At 32.5% G+C, this 18,580-nt stretch overlaps 1 protein-coding gene across 1 annotated transcript; it reads left to right on the top strand.

Moving 5' to 3' along the window:
• The first annotated feature begins 14,314 nt into the window (after nucleotides 1-14,314).
• On the top strand, nucleotides 14,315-16,832 carry LOC145080851 (patellin-3-like). The gene is made up of 4 exons (XM_079023201.1): nucleotides 14,315-15,695; nucleotides 15,790-15,914; nucleotides 16,003-16,144; nucleotides 16,228-16,832. The coding sequence occupies exons 1-4, from the start codon at nucleotides 14,421-14,423 to the stop codon at nucleotides 16,483-16,485; spliced, it is 1,800 nt and encodes a 599-aa protein (XP_078879327.1). The 5' UTR covers nucleotides 14,315-14,420; the 3' UTR covers nucleotides 16,486-16,832.
• The last annotated feature ends 1,748 nt before the right edge of the window (nucleotides 16,833-18,580 follow it).

The following is an 18,580-nucleotide window of genomic DNA, read 5'->3' as shown; positions in this document are numbered from 1 at the left end:
TGGTCGGGAAGTTGTACTCCTTTCTTTTGGGGTTCTAACCTACAGCGGAATATGACTAAGGTTAGTTAAATTGATTGAACCAAATAATTAAAATCTAATCTGAATATGGTAGAAACACGAAGTGTCATAGAGGATTTCAAGACCAGGAAAGTAATGTAGAACTCCAAATCTTTCATCTCAAAGCAAGAACTTTGAGACTTTTGATACAAATAATACCTTAAGTGTCACTATTGGTGATGATGATATCATCCAAACTGAATGTTGGGTGAGAGGTGGTTGGTGGTGGTTTCATGTAGATTGTAGATTTCTTTAGAAAGCTCATGATTTCTTCAAATATACATATGTACAGATTTAGTTTCTATACTATCGACATGGACATTATGTGCTAACCAAAATATATGTCAACTACTATTATTGTCGATTGCCCTTGTGGTGATATTGCGTGCCATGGAAATCGATGAAAAGGAATTGAATTGTAATGCGGACACAATTTAATTTAATTTAAATTAAATAATACATATTTACCTTCTTTATCTTATTCTGTTTTTTGGGGACCTTAGTCCATGTGTCTATCAGTACCATAACAGATTATATTTTAAGTTTACAACATCACATCCAAATGTACCTACCATGTAAACAAAATCTTCCAAATCCTTTCTTATACATTTTGAAATCTCTTCATCTCTATGTATAACTCAAAATATACTTTCAACCTATTTTGCAGATTGTATGTACACTCAAATATGATATGCTCCATGCTAATTATGTAATTTGGATTGATTATGATTCATTTTTAGTCACTGAACTTTTCTGAATGTTTTATTTTTGGTCATTGTACTTTTTTTAAACTACCATTGGTGATTGGTCATTGAACTTGTTTATTTTTAGTCATTTTGGTCACTCTAATCAGTGATATATAACATTGTCAAGGTTATAAACTTATAATTAGTCATTAACTTTTCTTGGTGTTTTATTTTAGTCATTATACTTTGTTTAAGCTATCATTGGTCACTAAACTTTTTTATTTTTTCCATTTTAGTCACTCTATTTTTTATTATCATTTATACAAAATTAAAAAAACTATAATTTTTGTTTTTCCAAAAATTTTAGTCACTCCATTCAGAAAAGTTCAGTAACTAAAAATGAACTAAACCTTTTATACTTTGATAAATCTACCCAATTATAACATTGTACTTTCAATTCTTTTCTTGTTGTGGTGACATTGCAAACAAATTGAATAGATTTTTCAAAGTACAACACTGTAATGGGAAGAAATGGAAGGATGATGATGCTATAACAATTAAATCAATGAAAGTATAGTATTGCTATTTATGTCTTGCATTTAACTCTTAAAATTATTTAGTTGACATATACATATTTAAAGTATCCTGGGTTAGACTCAAGAAATAATAATTTAATTTCAAATTTTTGAATTTTTTTGTTTAAGAAAACTACAATTATAGCAATGGGGTTACCTGTTTGAAAAGCAGTCAAACTTCCAAATTCCAGCCGCAACACTCCAATCTTTCATCGGCCCCTCAATCATAATCCTGATTCCAATCTACCAGATCCATCACAAATAAACCATCCAGTATAACCATGCTTCAGTGAATCGGAATTGGAATCGGAATCCTCATTTCCATCGCTTTAACAGTGGTTTCAGCTCTCATTGAGACAAAAAGACTCAAAATTGCCTGTGATCACGGATTACTAGATGATCTGGATGCAACAGTTCCTATGAAGATATGGTGGTTGTTACCTCAATATTTAAGTAATTATTGGCTGGTACTTCTAAGGTTTTACAATTGAAACGCAAAAATTGGATTAAGAAACAAAAGTAACGAAGTAAAGCAAGGTTTCATTGCGACATTTTGTCAAACAACTAGTGAGTACTAAAGTCAGAGAAACTTAGAAACATTTTGCATCTTTTCTATGTGCACTGTGGTCCCTAAATAGAAAATTATGAATTCAAAACGTTTAGACAAAGAAAATTATAACCAACATCCACTTTGAAAAGAAGTTACAAACTTCAATAAATATCAATTAAAACTCTAGTCATTTGGACCACACCATGACATTAGGATATTACCTCTTTATTTTGGAACACGGAAAAAAAATGAAAAATATTACGATTACCTCAAATAAAGAACAAAAGGGAAACAAAAACGTTACCATAACCTAAAATAAAGAAAAAAAACTAATAGGAAATATTTTCGGGAACAAATCAGAGGACAAAAATGTAATTTACTCTAAGCTTTATCCAAATGAGAATGTAGGCCCCCGTGGTTCATTTTGTCAACTAGAACACTCTGTTGATAATAAACGAAAAAAAGCCTGTTTACCTTGGACTTTATTTATAGATAGCTCTTTCAATACACATTACATTAAGTTGTTAATGGAAGTTGCATTATTTGTCTTTTTCTAAATTATCGGTGTTTTTGACTTTTGAGTATATTATTTTAAAGTTTTTTTTTTTTTTTTTTTTTTTTTTTTTTTTTTTTGAAACAAGAGAAATTTCAAATCTCTTCTCATCGTATTTCCACGTTAGCTCCTTGGCTTGGGAAAAAACTATGGTGTAATTGTTTTTATCTTTTTTTTTTTATTTTTTTTTTTTATTTTTTTATTTTTTTTTAGCATTCCATACGGAGATAAAAGATTTTACCATGCATTCGTAAACGTTATTATGTTTACTTTAGTCACTTTTAAATCATTTTAACTTTTATTAAAATAATAACCAATAAGTAGAACTTTTATTAAATTACTTACACATGATCTTTTAATTCCACACGAGGAAAAGGAAAGTATTAATTCCATAAATATAAAACTAACATTTTTGTCTAAATTTGATATTTACAATTTTGATGGGGCATAGAAATTGATGTGTCATTGGTTTAACATCACTTTCAAACAATCAATATGATCATATTCAGATAATCTCAATATGTATGTTTGTTGTTTAGATACAAATAACGTTGAGTCTACGTTCACTTCGCCTTGATGACAAAAAAACTAAAATAAAAAAAGATTACTTTTATTAATATGTTAATATAATAATATCCTAACAACAGTGTATATAATCGTTGATAGACTTAATCTACTACATGATTTGTGTATGCTAGCACATAGTTTTTAGACCCACAATGTTTTTGTTCATAAAAACACTAACACAACCCATGACAAAAGATGATGATAATAATAAGAAGTCTTTAATATTAAATACAAAATATTTACATTTATTGACATATTAAAATAATATCTCACTTGTTGTCAAGTTGGAAAGGTTTTCAGATAATCACAATTTAATTAAAGAAAGGGACAGCAAAGAAATACAAGGCTACCAGCCGTTTTCACTATGGATTGCTTTCTCCTTTCAAACAAGGCCCACAATACACCAATGCACACTTGCACTTCCTAATTCATGATGATTTAACACCTAAATTTAAATATTTACAATTTGCAATCAATCATAATCATAATTCATATGTACTTTTATGTTTTATAAAGGATTCATATTGTTTTAATATATCTGGAAGTTTAAAGTATTTATCTTAAAAGTAAAATTATTCTTGTGAGGATTTAAAATGGATATTGTAGATAATTGGTTAGCTTAAATAAATATTAAGCATGTGATAGATATGACAAATAATACATAAAATCCGTATATTTTCACTCAGTTTATTTTCTAGAAACGTAATTTTATAATTAACATATGAAGACATACATTATCAAAAACAATTTATATATTAAACAGTCGGGTTCAATGTCTAATTATAACTTAAAACATAAGGTTTATAAAAATATGTATCTTTGAAAATGAAAATGGATTGAAATTTACGTGTAATTTTTCCTTATAAATAAATATCTTGTATTTAGGTCCCCTTGCAGTGGTAATGCATGTTCTTTTCAGAAGTAAATAAATAAAAAGCGTATATCATTTGTTTGTCATGCCATATGTCGTTTGTGTATCATATACATTACATAGTTTGTCGAATATGTGATTGTGTATTCTAAAATAATTTGTAGCGTTTTATAATCTAAAAGTTATATAAATTAAATTGTGTTATATAACCAGATGACGACATATGACATGATCCAAATGAAAGTACAAGAATAGAATAATATATTTAAATTTTATTGAATATTTATATTCTTGTTATTGGGAGGTGAAGTATAAATAATTAAAAATTTTGTTTGGTTAATACCAAGACATGCCGATCTAGAAGTTTTAGATTCAAAATCTACATTTATAATATAATGTCTTATACAAATAGAATTTTACTTTATTGCAACCAAGCATTAGGTAGATAACCAATATTTACTGTTGCGTAGCCTTAAAAACGAATATTTTTGGCATTTTACTAAAGTGTAAGGGGTTAATTTGATATTAGGTGAAACCTTGAGGCACAAAATGTCCCGTATGATGAAAGATTGAGGTTACAAGAGGCCGGCAGATATTAAGGATGGTGATTGTAACAAATAGATGTTGAGGTTTTGGAATATTCAGATGTGTTTGTGTAAGTTAAACGTTAAATTTCGAAACTATAATTTGTTCAAACTGTAGATGTTAAACGTAATATTGTTTTCTAGTTAATCCATTTGAATTAGTCTCAATTTACGGTTATAGACTTATAGCCATTAAACTTATTTAAACTTTCTTCCTGATAAATAAAGAATTTTTTGGCATACATGTTTTCCTTCAATTTGACAAATGTCAATTTATGATAATTTTAAATTAATTTTTTTTCCACATGTTATTTTATAGGTTTTTATGTTTTATTAAATGCAATATAATATTTTAATGTAATAATTATAATAAATATAATAATAAATGAATATCAATTTCACTAGTGAGTTTTCTTCTAATTTCAAAAATTTTAAACTAAAGTTTATTGATTTCTTTGTTTATTTATTTGAATTATTTATTTAAACTTAAAAAATAAAAAACATTTCAATTTTAATAATTCATTATTTTTTTTATTTTTTATAAATTCAAAGTTCTCAATTATTTAGACTTTCATATTTATTTATTTTTTTAAATTAACTCGTATAATACATGGGTCTCAAAACTAGTTATCTATAATACAAAAGGAAAAATTAGGAAGCATCATGGTTTCAATGCAAGGAGTCTCAACTCAAACCTAATATTGGGTTTTTGGAATATCCAAAAAGAGTTGTTATTACCGGATATTAAGCCTAGAATAGATTTCTTAATTGACTTGATCATTGATTTTTCTTATTTTTTCGATCAACAAAATTTTATACGAATCGTATTAGCAAAACGCTAACGGAGACAAAGAAATACAGAAAGCAAAAGTTCAAACATCAAGAAAACATGCAAAAGCTACCCAAACCGACTAAGGTTTCTACACATGTTTATCCCCCTCACCTATAAAAAAAGATTGAATAAATGGTCTATGATATCCTCAATGATCTCTCCTATTGTTGGTTTGTTAAAAGAAATAGAAAGTTAAACACTATTTGGAGGGGCATTGTTGCAAAACCCGATTATCGTTATTCCTCTGTAATCTCTTCTTTTGATAGTTTTTTGCTAACTTGTTAATATAAATCGTTTAGTTGTATAAATAAAAATATAAGATCACCAAGTGGCTTACTTGGTAAGCTTCTCCGTATAAGAGACTCAAGTTCAAATCTTGGGAGGCTTCAATTAAAGGTGGTCGAAAGGGTAACACAACATCGCTTGCAAAGCAAGACAAAATGTCTCCATGTCTTCACCAAATTGTGGACCACCTTCAAGGAAGCCAATTAAAAATGAGAATGCTCATTTTGGAAAAAAAAAATCATAAATAAATAAATAAATAAAAACTGAGATTAGATTAAAAAGTTTACGGGTATCAATAAATTTAAAAAATAATATTTGTTGACATGGAGGAAAGATACAGAACCAAAATTTCTGATCTTGAATGTTTTGACATTTAAACTACTAATCATCCATGTAACGATCGAGTTTCAGGTACTCTTTAACATTGAAATTGGTTTTAGAAAAAAAAAATTGCATTTTTGGTCCCTGAGTACGTTAGGCGTACCATGGGGTACGTTGGATGTACTCTCTTAAGTGGGTTGCGGGTGTTGAAGGCGTACGCTAGGCGTACCCATGCGTACATCAGGCGTACATAAGCATACCAAAAACCCTAATTTTTAGGGTTTGGCCTCTGTTTAAATGTCATTATGGACTATGAGGTTGCCCCCTCATCAACCTCATTCCCTCTAAATATCCCCCACGAAACCCTAGCATTTCCTTGTGTGTTCTTGAGCCTTGGAAGTAAACTTTTGGTGGTTTTTATGCATTGTGAAGAAGTAGGAGCTTGGTGATTAAGAATTGGTTGGACTGGAGCTTGAAGATCCAGAATCTTCATCATCTTGGCATGTCCCATAAGGTATAAAGTTGCAACCTTGTTGATTCATCTTTTAGATCTAAATAGTTTGGAGTCTTTGGCATATTTTAGTCCCTTGAGTTGTTCTTGTGAGTATAAGCTACCCCAGAAGCTTAGGATGTTAGCTCTTAGTGTTTATGAGGTCCCTTGTGTATAAAAATTGTAGCTTTATGAGTTTAACTCAACCATGCAAAAGTTGATGTTCATTTCATGAGGTTAAAGTGTTAAAGTTGGTTTTTGGGGCTTATTAAGCCATGCATGAGCTTAAAGCTTCCAACTTCATGGATTAAGACCTTGTTTTAGAGTAGATCTGAAAGTTGGACGAAAAGATCTTAAGGGATTAAGCCATCCAAAGAAGGATTGGCTCATAGACCAGTACGTTGGGCGTACTTCCATGTACATTGCGCGTATTGGGTTTGAACCCTATAAGTTGTTCAAGGGAGAGTACATAGGGCGTACGAGATAGGTACGCTCAACATACTCCCTACTATGGGCTTAAGGGGTTTTGGGCCATTTTAGGCTTCGGTTGCTTTTGGGTTGGGTCTCGGTTTTGGGTCGATTAAGGGAATGGGTAAAATAACCTTTTTACCCTAAGGAGTCGGGTTTAAGGAATTAGATTCTCGGTTATGGTTTATGACCTAACTATTAATTAGGAAATTATTTGATTGATTAGTGCGGGGATTCTCCTGTTCAGCAGCCCGAGCATCTAATTGTTTATCAGCGGATCGAGGTGAGTTTGCTCACTATACTGTAGGATACTAGGGTAGTATGTGCTTGTTGTATTTGTGACTCTTGATGTATGCTTGTATGCCTGTTTGCTTAAAGTATGTGGGGTGAAATAGACACGGGGTGAAATAGACCCAATACAGCCTTGAGCTGTCGGTTGAGTTGAAATAGATTCGGGGGTGAAATAGACCCAAGGGTAAAACAGACCCGGTTCAGCCTTGAGTTGACATTTATGAATGGTATGTGGTATTTTTGGGAACCCACTAAACTTTTTTCTTACAGTTTTCAGTTTATGTTTCGGATACTTCCGGTTCGAAGGGGAAGAGCTAATGATGATTACATTGCACACACCATGATTTTCCACTTATTATGATTCATATGTACTTTTGGATGATTATTGACATACTCTGATTTCCCTTATGATTTTTATAAACATGTTTCGTTAATGGCATTATTGAAACAAAAATGAAATTTGTGGCCATGAATTTTTGGGACGTTACAGTCCAAACTTCTATAGTTTCATGGTATTATATTCCAAAGGATATGGGTGAACAATATTGTATACATATAATTAAAAGATTAATTATGTGTAATAGAACGTCGAGTAACATGAGGGCTTCTAATAATATAATTAGATATGTCAAATGAAGAAAAAATGACTTATAAGCCCAACGAAGTTTCCAAACCGTTCAAAAAACACCATTATGTTTTGCCTGTTCAAAAAAACCCAACGAACTTAACATTTTATCTAAAAAAAAGTCCAACTAACTTACACTTTTGTTCAATTCTCATCAGGGTCAATCAGTTGATGAAAGTCAACTAATGTTATGGCTTATGATGTGGAATTAAATATCAGGAAATGCTTGTAAGACCAACGAAGTTTCGAAACCGTTCACAAAACCTCAATCATGTATTCTCTGTTAAAAAAAGAAACCAACAAACTTACACTTTTGTTTAAAAACCCAACAAACTTACGTTTTTTTTTTTTTTTTTTTTTTTTTTTCAATTCTCATTAGAGGCAACCAGATTCATTAAGTATACAATTAGTTAGCAAATGACATGACATTATATTTAATGACATGGAATAAAAATATTAGAATTTCCTTTTATACCGAATTACCAATTTAGAGCTTGGAGAAGAGAAAAACGAATGGTGTCTGTGTTCGATCTCTTGTAATGGCATCTTCTTCTTCCTTTCAATCATAGATGTCCAACTCAAGATCTACAGAGAAGATATTTAATGATTCAAACCCTTGTGGATGTGTAGGCCCTTCTCGAATTTGGACATCTAGAAAGGATGATCGTCTAGAGAAAAAGTTCAGGGTTTATTCGAACAGATAGGTAAGTGTAATTGAAAGCTTTATCATGTCCATCTTCTATCTATTTGGTTGATTATCTTAATAAGTTCTTGTTTTTGAAGGAACGAAACAAATAAATAGAAGATGGACATGATAAAGCTTTCAATTACACTTATCCATCTGTTCAAACAAACCCTATTCTGTTTCTCTGGATGACCATTTGTTCTATATGCCCAAATCCGAGAAGAGTGTCCACATCCTCAAGGGCCTGTATCATCAAATATCTTCTTTGTAGATATTGAGTTGGATATCAACGATTGAGAGGAAGAAGAAAAAGTAGCAATTAAAATTTACAAGATATCAAACACGGACGTCGTTCATTTTTCTCTTTTCCAAAACCTAAATCGATATATAAAGGACAATTCTAATATGTTTATTCCGTGTCCTTAAATATAATGTCATGTCATTGCCAACTAATTGTATACCTAATGAATATGGTTGCCTCTAATGATAATTGAACAAAAGCGTAAATTCGTTTGGCTTTTTTAGACAAAATGTTAAGTTCGTTGAGTTTTTTTTAACAGACATAACATGAGTGAGGTTTTTTGATCGGTTTCAAAACTTCGTTGGTCTTACAATTGATTTTTTCGATATTTAATTTCACGTCATAAGTTGTGTCCTTCGTTGACTTTCATTAGCCGGTTGACCCTAATGAGAATTAAACAAAAGTGTAGGTTAGTTGAGCTTTTTTTAGACATAAGTTTAAATTCGTTGGGTTTTCATGAACAGAAAAAACATAATTGAAGTTTTTTGAACGATTTGGAAACTTCGTTGGGATTATAAGTCATTTTCATATCAAATGATATACTAAAACTAAAAAGAGCATAAGTTTTGATCATCGTCCTATAGTACTTATAATTAAGAGTGCAAACGAGATAAGCTACTCGTGACATACTTGGTATCGGCTCGGTAAAAGCTTGACTCAAAACGGATTTTAAACGAGCCAAAGCCGAGCTCAAGCTTAATATTAAGCTCGTTTATTAAACGAGCTCGAGCTCGAGCTTATATCACTAAGCTCGATAGGCTTGCGAGCCTAAATGAGCCGATATATATATATATATATATATATATATATATATATATATATATATATATATATAATTTATTATTATATTTATATATTAAAATAAAAAATATTTGGGAAATTAGGGATTTAGGGTATTAGTAAACAAGTTTTTTAACGAGCTTGAACCGAGCTTAAGCTTATTTATGCACGTTAGAAAAAAACCATGATGAGCTCGAGTCGGAGCCGATTTTGTATAATTATTTACGAGCTCCAGCCGCGCTCGGTACAATAAAGTTCGAATCGAGCGAGCTCGAGCTCGAGCCTCGCATAACTTAAACGAGCACGACCGAGCTCGGGCTCGGCTCGGTTCGTTTGCACCCATACTTACAATTTTGATGAAGAAGGTGTTTAGGAACAAAAAAAGATTTTTAAGGCAATGCAATTAAGACAACGATGACACAAAGATAAATAAGATCATTTTAGACAAAGTTAAGTTTTATAATATTTTCTTTTTTGTATTTTATGATTAAATTGAATAAATATTTATCTTATCATAGTAACAAATTTCGTTTTAAACATAATATTTGACTAATTATTTGAATACATTTAACAAAGGTACGGTTACGGTCTTTAAAACTTGTTACGGTCCTGGTGTTATCTTCGCCTTAGGGTAGGGGGACCAGTTTGGCCCGGTTTGTACATACACATATTCTTGTTAAGTTATAAGAAAGATTCGACAACCTATAATTAATGGTCAATTAAATCTAAAAACCATTAAAAAAGGTTTGGTGGGAGAACATCCGTTGGTATAATGGCAAGAACTTAGAACTCAATCATTTGACAGGGTATGATTTGCGTATATCATGGAGACATACGCCTGCTTAATTTTATGGATATCATCCATCAACAACTACTAATTCATTAATTTAGTCCTTGCATTTTTTATTTTTCATCTTTTTGTCCAACATACTAGGACTAAGATCCGTATGTAGTCCGTTGAGAGAGGGGTGTTGATATTCTTGATATAGTAAATATCTAAGAAAGATATTACACTTGTTAAAATAACATAATACCACTTTCTATTCGGTTATGCTTTTAAAGAAATCATTAATAACAAGTGCAATGGTAAGTGTATAAATGTACTATTAAAATTCATGACAAATGACTAAATATTCCCGGCTGATAGATATGTCTGGTGTGTCGCAAGGCATGTTTGGACTTCTTTGGAGAGCATGCAGTTCACTGTAAAGAACTCCCGGGGTTCAAATACAGGCACGATATGGTTAGAGATATTTTGTTCGATATATTTAAGCGTGTCGAAGTTTCCGCTAAGAAAGAGGCATCTATGAATTTCTTGACTGACCCGACAGAAGGAAGGTCAACCCTTAGACCGGCTGACATTTTGATTTTTGGATGGGTTAGAAGGAAACATGCATGTGTGGACCTTACAGGGGTATCCCCTCTCGTGGGCTTGAGGGCGGGGGGTTTCACGGCAGGACTGGCTGCTTTAAAAGCTGCTACATGTAAAGTCACCAAACATAATAAATTGTGCATGAAAAATCAACACGTGTTCATACCATTTGCATTTGATACGTTTGGTTTAATCGCACCGGATGCGGTAGAGCTTCTTAATAGAGTACAACGGATCATGCATTGCAATGGTATATCCCCTAGTTCTATGAATGTAGTCTTTAAAAGATTGAGCTTTGCTATACAAAAAGACTTAGCGGCGCAGCTTGTTGTTTGTTTGTTATCTCACTTGTTGTACGATGATAATTAAATTAATCCATGTGATCTTTATTAAAAAAAATAACTAAATATGTTGGCCTATATATCAAGTTATTACAATCATGGTTCTAAAAAACGTATTATGGCGCACCTTAAGGCTTGTCATGGTGCGAGGCGTGATGTAGCCGTTATGAAAACGTTCAATGCGGGTTTTGTTAAGTGTGACGTCCAAATAACGTGTCAAAACGCGTCTTATCGTACTATGACATGAGTATTTTTTCAAAGCGCGAATTTTTTTTTTGTTTTTTTATCGAGTTTAAAATAATTGAGTTTTTGTTAACTTTTTTATATTAAATATTAGTATAACATTTCTATAAATTTGATATATTTGATAAAATTCAATAACTATACGATTTAATTTTTTAATATATATATATATATATATATATATATATATATATATATATATATATATATATATATATATATATATAAAATAGTCACGTTTTGAAAAACATCATAATTCGTCAAGACTCATTATGACTTAACTTTGACATTACCGTCAAGCCACGTCTCATATTATTTGATTACAACTTGTCATTAACAAATAGTCTAGGGATGAATTTTCCAATTTTATAAAACTTAATAAAGTATTAATTAATTCTTTAGAAAATATTCTAAAAATCTACATTTTGAATATAATAGTCATCCAAATACGGGAAGTCTCAAAGCTGGATTATGTACAAGAACGAGATGAGTTTTAATTATTTATTCACCCACATTTTACAGAAAATCTTAAATTAATATAATATTTTGAATTTTGAATTTTTTAGATTAGTTGTTATATTGTTCTTAAATAATTTCAAAGAGTTGCAATATGCAATTATGCATTAACGTATAAGTTCTAGCCCAACCGCATCAAATCTTATCCTTTTTTTTAAGGACTAGGTTATTGAAAAACTAAATTTTACCTTATAAACTAGTTTATCTTGACACTCTACAACTATTTATTTTTTTGAGCTTTTTTTTTTTAATGTTGTTACTTTTTCAAATTAAAAAGGAACTTGTAAGTGAACTTATGAAATATTTTTTTTAAACCCTACTTAGAATAGCATTTCAATACGTTTATTATGTTTTTTTTACATCTTTCAAATATATTCTTTATTAATTATAAAAACTCATTGTTCTATATGTTTTTAATTTTCATTTTTTTTTCATATTTCAACTACGTTATCAGTTAAATTTAAAAAAAAATCATTTTTTATCACTTAACAGCTACTTTCAACTATTAGTTACTTTCAAGCAGTTTATCAAAAGTTAGCTTATAAGCTAGTTTATAAATTATAAATTAATATAAGTTACTTTTGTAGTCTCACAAAATATTAAATTGCAATAAGCATAAAAAAAGTAAGTTTACTTATACGTGCATACCAAATATAATTGAAATTGGATTGTTTTTTTTAAGAATTTTTAAAGAAAATGACGTTTAGAATTGCAAGATAATTCCGCGATGTACCTTTCTCAATGAGGTAACCTTACTAGGTCTTTTGCGTTTTTATTGATCTCAAATAGTTTACGGTGAACATTACTTTTTGTGGGTTATAACCTTATAAAGTAGGATTTTATGGAACACAAATTCATAAGTAATTTTCACAAACTTTATTACATCGACCTTTTTGTTTTCCTTCCATTATATCATGTAACAATACATCTTTATCGGCTAATGTTATTCAAAATCCAACAAATCGATTCAAGAATTTAAATCGACCATTGTATGAGATTAAATTCGAGCATTAGCATCATTGGGATGTGATTAATCCATTAAAGATCATAAATGTATGAAGTTTTAACCATTTTTATTTGGTTTCGGAGTTCTACGAAAATGAGAAGAAATCATTGATTTCAATGAGAATTTTGGGGATTTGATTTTTTATCAAGTTTGAATAATGGTTTCAGTATCCCCTTATTGTCTTTGATGGATTCGAGTATATAACCTTATGTAGAAATTGATTTTGGTGCTTAAAGACTCCAAGCACTTGAGAAAAAATCGTTGTTATCAATAAACATACATTAACAACAATATGAAATATGTATGGAACTTTTCCAAGTCGTACAACGGTTGTGAATCAAATGGATTTAGAACCTTGGTGATTCAACCTCTATACATGGTTGGCCATCATGTAAGGAGGAAAAAAAATATGCGGCAACTGTCCCGCAGATCTTGTATGACCTTGGATACATGAGGAGTAAATCAGTACTGAAATGATATTAGACAATATGTTTCCTAGTTTCCATGATTTTAAGTTTTTTTTTTTTTTTTTTTTTTTTTTTTTTTTTTTGGTTTGCTACTGGTATCTCCTTGTAATATTGTGATTAGATTTAGAACTAGCTATTTTGCTCATAACACAATATCGATTGAAATACAATTACATATAACGATATTTCATCATCTGACTAGTTTGTAAAATGTTTTAATCCCAGAATAAGTTTATGGTTACACAATTTTTAAAAGCTTATTTTTCCTATAAATCAAAAACTATAAAATCGTCTATATATAATCAATAAAAGATAAATCTTATAAATTACACAATGATGGTTATAAATTACACAACTGGAACTGGTTGTTAATACACGATCCTAAAAAGCTTAGGCATATAAAAAGCATGAACAACCGTTCACGTTCACGTTTTCATTTTGTCGTTATAATTATTAAATGGTAATTTTATGATTATGATGAAATATTATCTTATGTTCACAAATCCCTTGCGTAATTAAACTGCAAATACAAAATAATTATTATATACACCGCAGAAACAAGTCAGCAGGCCCACAAAAATCTAACGGTCGAGAATTACGGTGGGGTTAAGGCCATCAATCACACACGATAACTGCACCCACCTTACCACGTAGATAGTCTCGTTATACAGTACATTGCTGAGTTGTCAAATAGCGGTTGGAAAAAATTTAGTGGGTCCCCTATCTATTTTCACTGTTTCTGAGCTGGCATTTAAAATAAATAAAAATAAAATAAAAAAATGAATAAACGACAGACTGTTTCAAACCCCAAACCGCCCTCACGTCGATTTTAAAGCCCCCCGAAACCCCAACTCCTTACCCCCACTCCCACCTTCACCTTCATTTTCACCGCTCTCAAAATCATCAAAACCTCCATTTTTCAGATTTTTTTAATCGAATTAGTTGTTGTTATACATGGCGGAAGAGACTTTGAAGACGGCGGCGGCAGCATCGGAGGCTCCGGTAGCGGCTGCTGAAGTTGCTGTTGTTCCAGAGGCGGAGAAGGCTGAAGCAACTGTCGTTTGTGAGAAAGATGGGCCACCGGAACCTGAGGCTGTGGTCGAGGAGCCTGTGAAAGTTGTGGAAGAGGAGAAGGAGAAGATTACTGAATCGGCTTCGTTCAAGGAGGAATCTAATGTTGCCGGTGAGCTTCCTGATCCACAGAAGAAGGCGTTGGATGAACTGAAACAGTTGGTTCAGGAGGCGCTTAACAAGCATGAGTTTACCGCTCCTCCGGCACCTGTTAAGGAGGAGAAGCCGGCAGAGGAGAAAGCTGCGAAGGCCGTTGAAGAAGAAGGTAAGGCTTGTGATGAGACGGCTGCGAAGGAAGAATCTACACCAGAGCCGGAGACGGTTGTGGTTGAGAGTAAGGAAGAGAAGGCCGTTCCACCGACCGCGGAGACATCGGAACCTGCGGCCGAGTGCAAAGAAGAAGAGAAGATCACCCCGGCTCCACTAGCACCAGCAGCCGAGGTACCGGAACCGGTGAAGGAGGTGACTGAAGTAGTCGAGAAAGCTGAAACCTGCGTAGACGAAGACGGAGCGAAGAAGATCGAAGCGATTCAGGAAACAATTGTGGCAGTCGCGACTTCTTCTGAACCACCAAAGACGGAGGAAGCCGAGCAGGTAGCACCACCAGAGACGGCGACTGAAGAGACCCCTGCCGCTCCTCCACCTCCACCTGAAGAGGTCTCCATCTGGGGAATCCCCTTGCTCGCCGACGAGCGCAGCGACGTTGTTCTCCTGAAATTCCTCCGAGCAAGAGACTTCAAGGTGAAAGAAGCCTTCACCATGCTCAAAAACGTGGTGGCTTGGAGAAAGGAGTTCGGCATCGAATCATTGCTGGAAGAAGATCTGGGAACAGAGCAAGAAAAAGTGGTTTACATGCATGGAGTCGACAAAGAAGGCCACCCAGTCTGCTACAACGCATACGGAGAGTACCAGAACAAGGAACTATATAACGCCACCTTCTCCGATGAAGAAAAACGCACCAAGTTCCTCCGATGGAGGATTCAGTTCCTGGAAAAGAGCATCAGGAAGCTCGATTTCAGCCCAGATGGAATTTGCACAATTGTTCAAGTCAACGATCTCAAAAATTCTCCCGGACCTTTCAAGAGAGAGCTCCGTCAAGCCACCAATCAAGCCCTTCAATTGCTCCAAGACAATTATCCTGAATTCGTCGCTAGACAGGTATATCCTTGAATCAATTCAATTCAATTATTCAAAGTTTTTTTTATGGCGTCTGCGCAGCAGGTGTTTGATTGAATGTTTTTTTTATTTGAAGGTATTCATCAACGTTCCATGGTGGTACCTTGCTTTCTACAAAATGATCAATCCTTTCTTCACTCAAAGAACCAAGAGCAAGTTTGTCTTCGCTGGCCCTTCAAAAACCGCTGAAACCCTCTTCAAGTATGTTCTTAATCCTTTAATCTCAATCTCTTCTTTCAGACGTTCAATAGTACTTAATTACTTATTATTCCGTTTGTATAAATCTCAGATACATCGCACCAGAGCTTGTTCCAGTCCAATACGGCGGACTTAGCCGTGAAGGCGAACAAGAATTCACCTCTTCCGACACAGTCACAGAAGAAATCATCAAACCTGCAACCAAACATACAATCGAATTCCCTGCTCCTGAGGTACTTGCTCCTTGTGTGATTTCAATCATGTCAGATTTTATAAATTATTGAGATTTTAAAAGATTCCTGTTAAAAATTCACAGACTTGCACATTCGTATGGGAGGCCAGAGTGGTCGGCTATGAAGTGACATACGGAGCCGAGTACGTGCCTGCGGCGGAAGACGGGTACACAGTCATCATTCAAAAGTCGAGAAAAATTACAGCCACCGCCGACGAGCCGGTGATCTGTGGCAGCTTCAAATGCGGTGAACCGGGGAAAGTGGTGCTCACGTTCGACAACCAGACGTCGAAGAAGAAGAAGGTCTTGTACAGGAGCAAGACAAAAGTGAGCTCTGATTAAGCTCTGTTTGTGTCCATCACATCACCATCAATACTGAACAAGAACCAGGGGCTGTTTGTGAAATTACCAAAATAGGTTTTTCTTCATTTTTGGTGGGGTATTATATTATATTATTAAATTTTTTATTCATGGATTTATATTTATCTTGGAATCTTTTTACATGGGATTCTTTTTGGGGATTTGTCTGTTTGGGGTTTGAACTTTGAATTGCTTTACTTATTACAAATACTATGTTGCATTGTTGGACCTTTGGACCAAGAAAAGTAAAGTAAAAATTTTAAAATTTTATACAAAATATATATAGAAGTGGATTTGTGGGCAGATGCTTTTGTCTTTTGCCTCCTAAATGTCTCTTTTGTTGATTTATTTATTTTTTATTCGTTAAAGTTGTTTGTTGTTGAGTTTCTTTGAATTCTTTGGCAGCATGAGCTGGAAAATCTTCCAACTTTAGCTTTCCCAGCCTAATGTCATCATTTGATCACATCTAAGATATTATTATTATTATTATTATTATTATTATTATTATATTCGCTCGATATAATTTAAATAAAATCATGGTTCTTTGTAGGTGTAAATGCCATAACCATTTGATCAAGTAAGATATTATTATTATTCATGTCATTCCTATATTCATTCATTTACGAATGCGTGTGTGGCTAAAGTGAATTGCAAGCGGGTGTGAAATAGAAGACACGATGACAGAAAATGAAAACAAAACAATTAAACATAAAAGCTTAATGATTTGAGCGATGAATTTATGAGGGTTGTATACAACTTGTAAGGTTTTAATAGATGACTTCTAGAACATTAGCGAGTTCAATTTGAGAAACTATATTGCAAGGTGATAAATGATAATCCACACAAGATGTCTCACGTTCATGTGGAGGCGGGAGTGAATACAATCGATTAAAAAAATACCCAAATCAAAATTTATAAATAAAATTTAGGAATGTAATTTCTCATTTTCAAAACGTCGACTAGTTCCTTGGGGGGAATTGAAAACAATCATTCTATTCCGAAAAGATCAAATTCAATAAGAGACACTATAAACTTCCCACATAAAGAAAATCACAAACAACAATACACATACCCGCATCTAGTTAGAAAGTAGATTCCTTGACACATCAGTATAATCTTCATGAGATGGTTAGATGATAAGTTAACCCGAATATGCTTAGAACAAATTGGTTCAAGTTAACAACTTGGCAACATGTCAATTACAAGTCAGATTATATAATCTGACTTAACCAAAAAACTAACAAAAGCCGATGATCGGTCCAAACTGCTAATGAGTCGGTTTGTCCAAATTTACAAGGGTCAGTCTGACAATTGTCAGTTTATTGCATTTTTATTCATCATCAAATCTAGCTAACAAATTAAGATTAACAAACCCCTCTTATTTGACCGAAACACGTGGCATGGGCTTGTTAAAATAGTATTTTAAAAAACATTTCAAAGTAAAGGAATTCTGTCACCAAAATACAAAATCTTACATTTTAACCATTTTTAAAACAAATAAAATTATTGTTTAAATAGTATGAGGGATAATCCTACCAGACTCAAACACAAATACTCCATCAATATAGTTGTCTGTTATTATTTGTAAGCCAAAATATCCCCAAAGTCTCTTCGCTATTCTTCCTTCCATGAACTGTACTAAATAATCCACTTTGCACTTAAATCACATAAAAAATAATTATGTTACACTATGAAGCTATGAGGTTAGACATGATATAATCATCACAGTTATAAACATACATTACCATGTGTATAAAATGTTCAAAATCTATACAAATCACCACAATCACTAAAATGACTATATCACCATATTTGTCCAAGTAAGTACTCACCATATCAGTGCAATTAAGTACTCGCTATATTTAAACAATTAAGTTCTCACCATATTTGAACATTTTGGTTCTCATCATCTTTGAACAATAAAGTTTTCACCATATTTGAACAATAAAGTTTTAACTACAATTCGTATCCCTAGTATATTTCACCATTTTTCCACAATAAAACCATTTAAGTTATAAAATGTATGTCATCAATGAATATGTACTCAATGAATACTATGTACTCACATTTGCTAGTT

The sequence above is a fragment of the Lactuca serriola genome, chromosome 1, assembly GCF_051521515.1.
Source record: "Lactuca serriola cultivar US96UC23 chromosome 1, Lser_US96UC23_V15, whole genome shotgun sequence".
NCBI classification, from domain to species: domain Eukaryota; kingdom Viridiplantae; phylum Streptophyta; class Magnoliopsida; order Asterales; family Asteraceae; genus Lactuca; species Lactuca serriola.
This window is presented reverse-complemented; position numbering and strand designations above follow the sequence as displayed.

Bases quoted from the DNA above. Each gene is read 5' to 3' on its own strand.
- LOC145080851 (XM_079023201.1), top strand. From the start codon at position 14,421: ATGGCGGAAGAGACTTTGAAGACGGCGGCGGCAGCATCGGAGGCTCCG. The intron at 15,696-15,789 runs GTATATCCTTGA...TTTTATTTGAAG, and splicing joins CTGAATTCGTCGCTAGACAG to GTATTCATCAACGTTCCATG. The intron at 15,915-16,002 runs GTATGTTCTTAA...TATAAATCTCAG, and splicing joins ACCGCTGAAACCCTCTTCAA to ATACATCGCACCAGAGCTTG.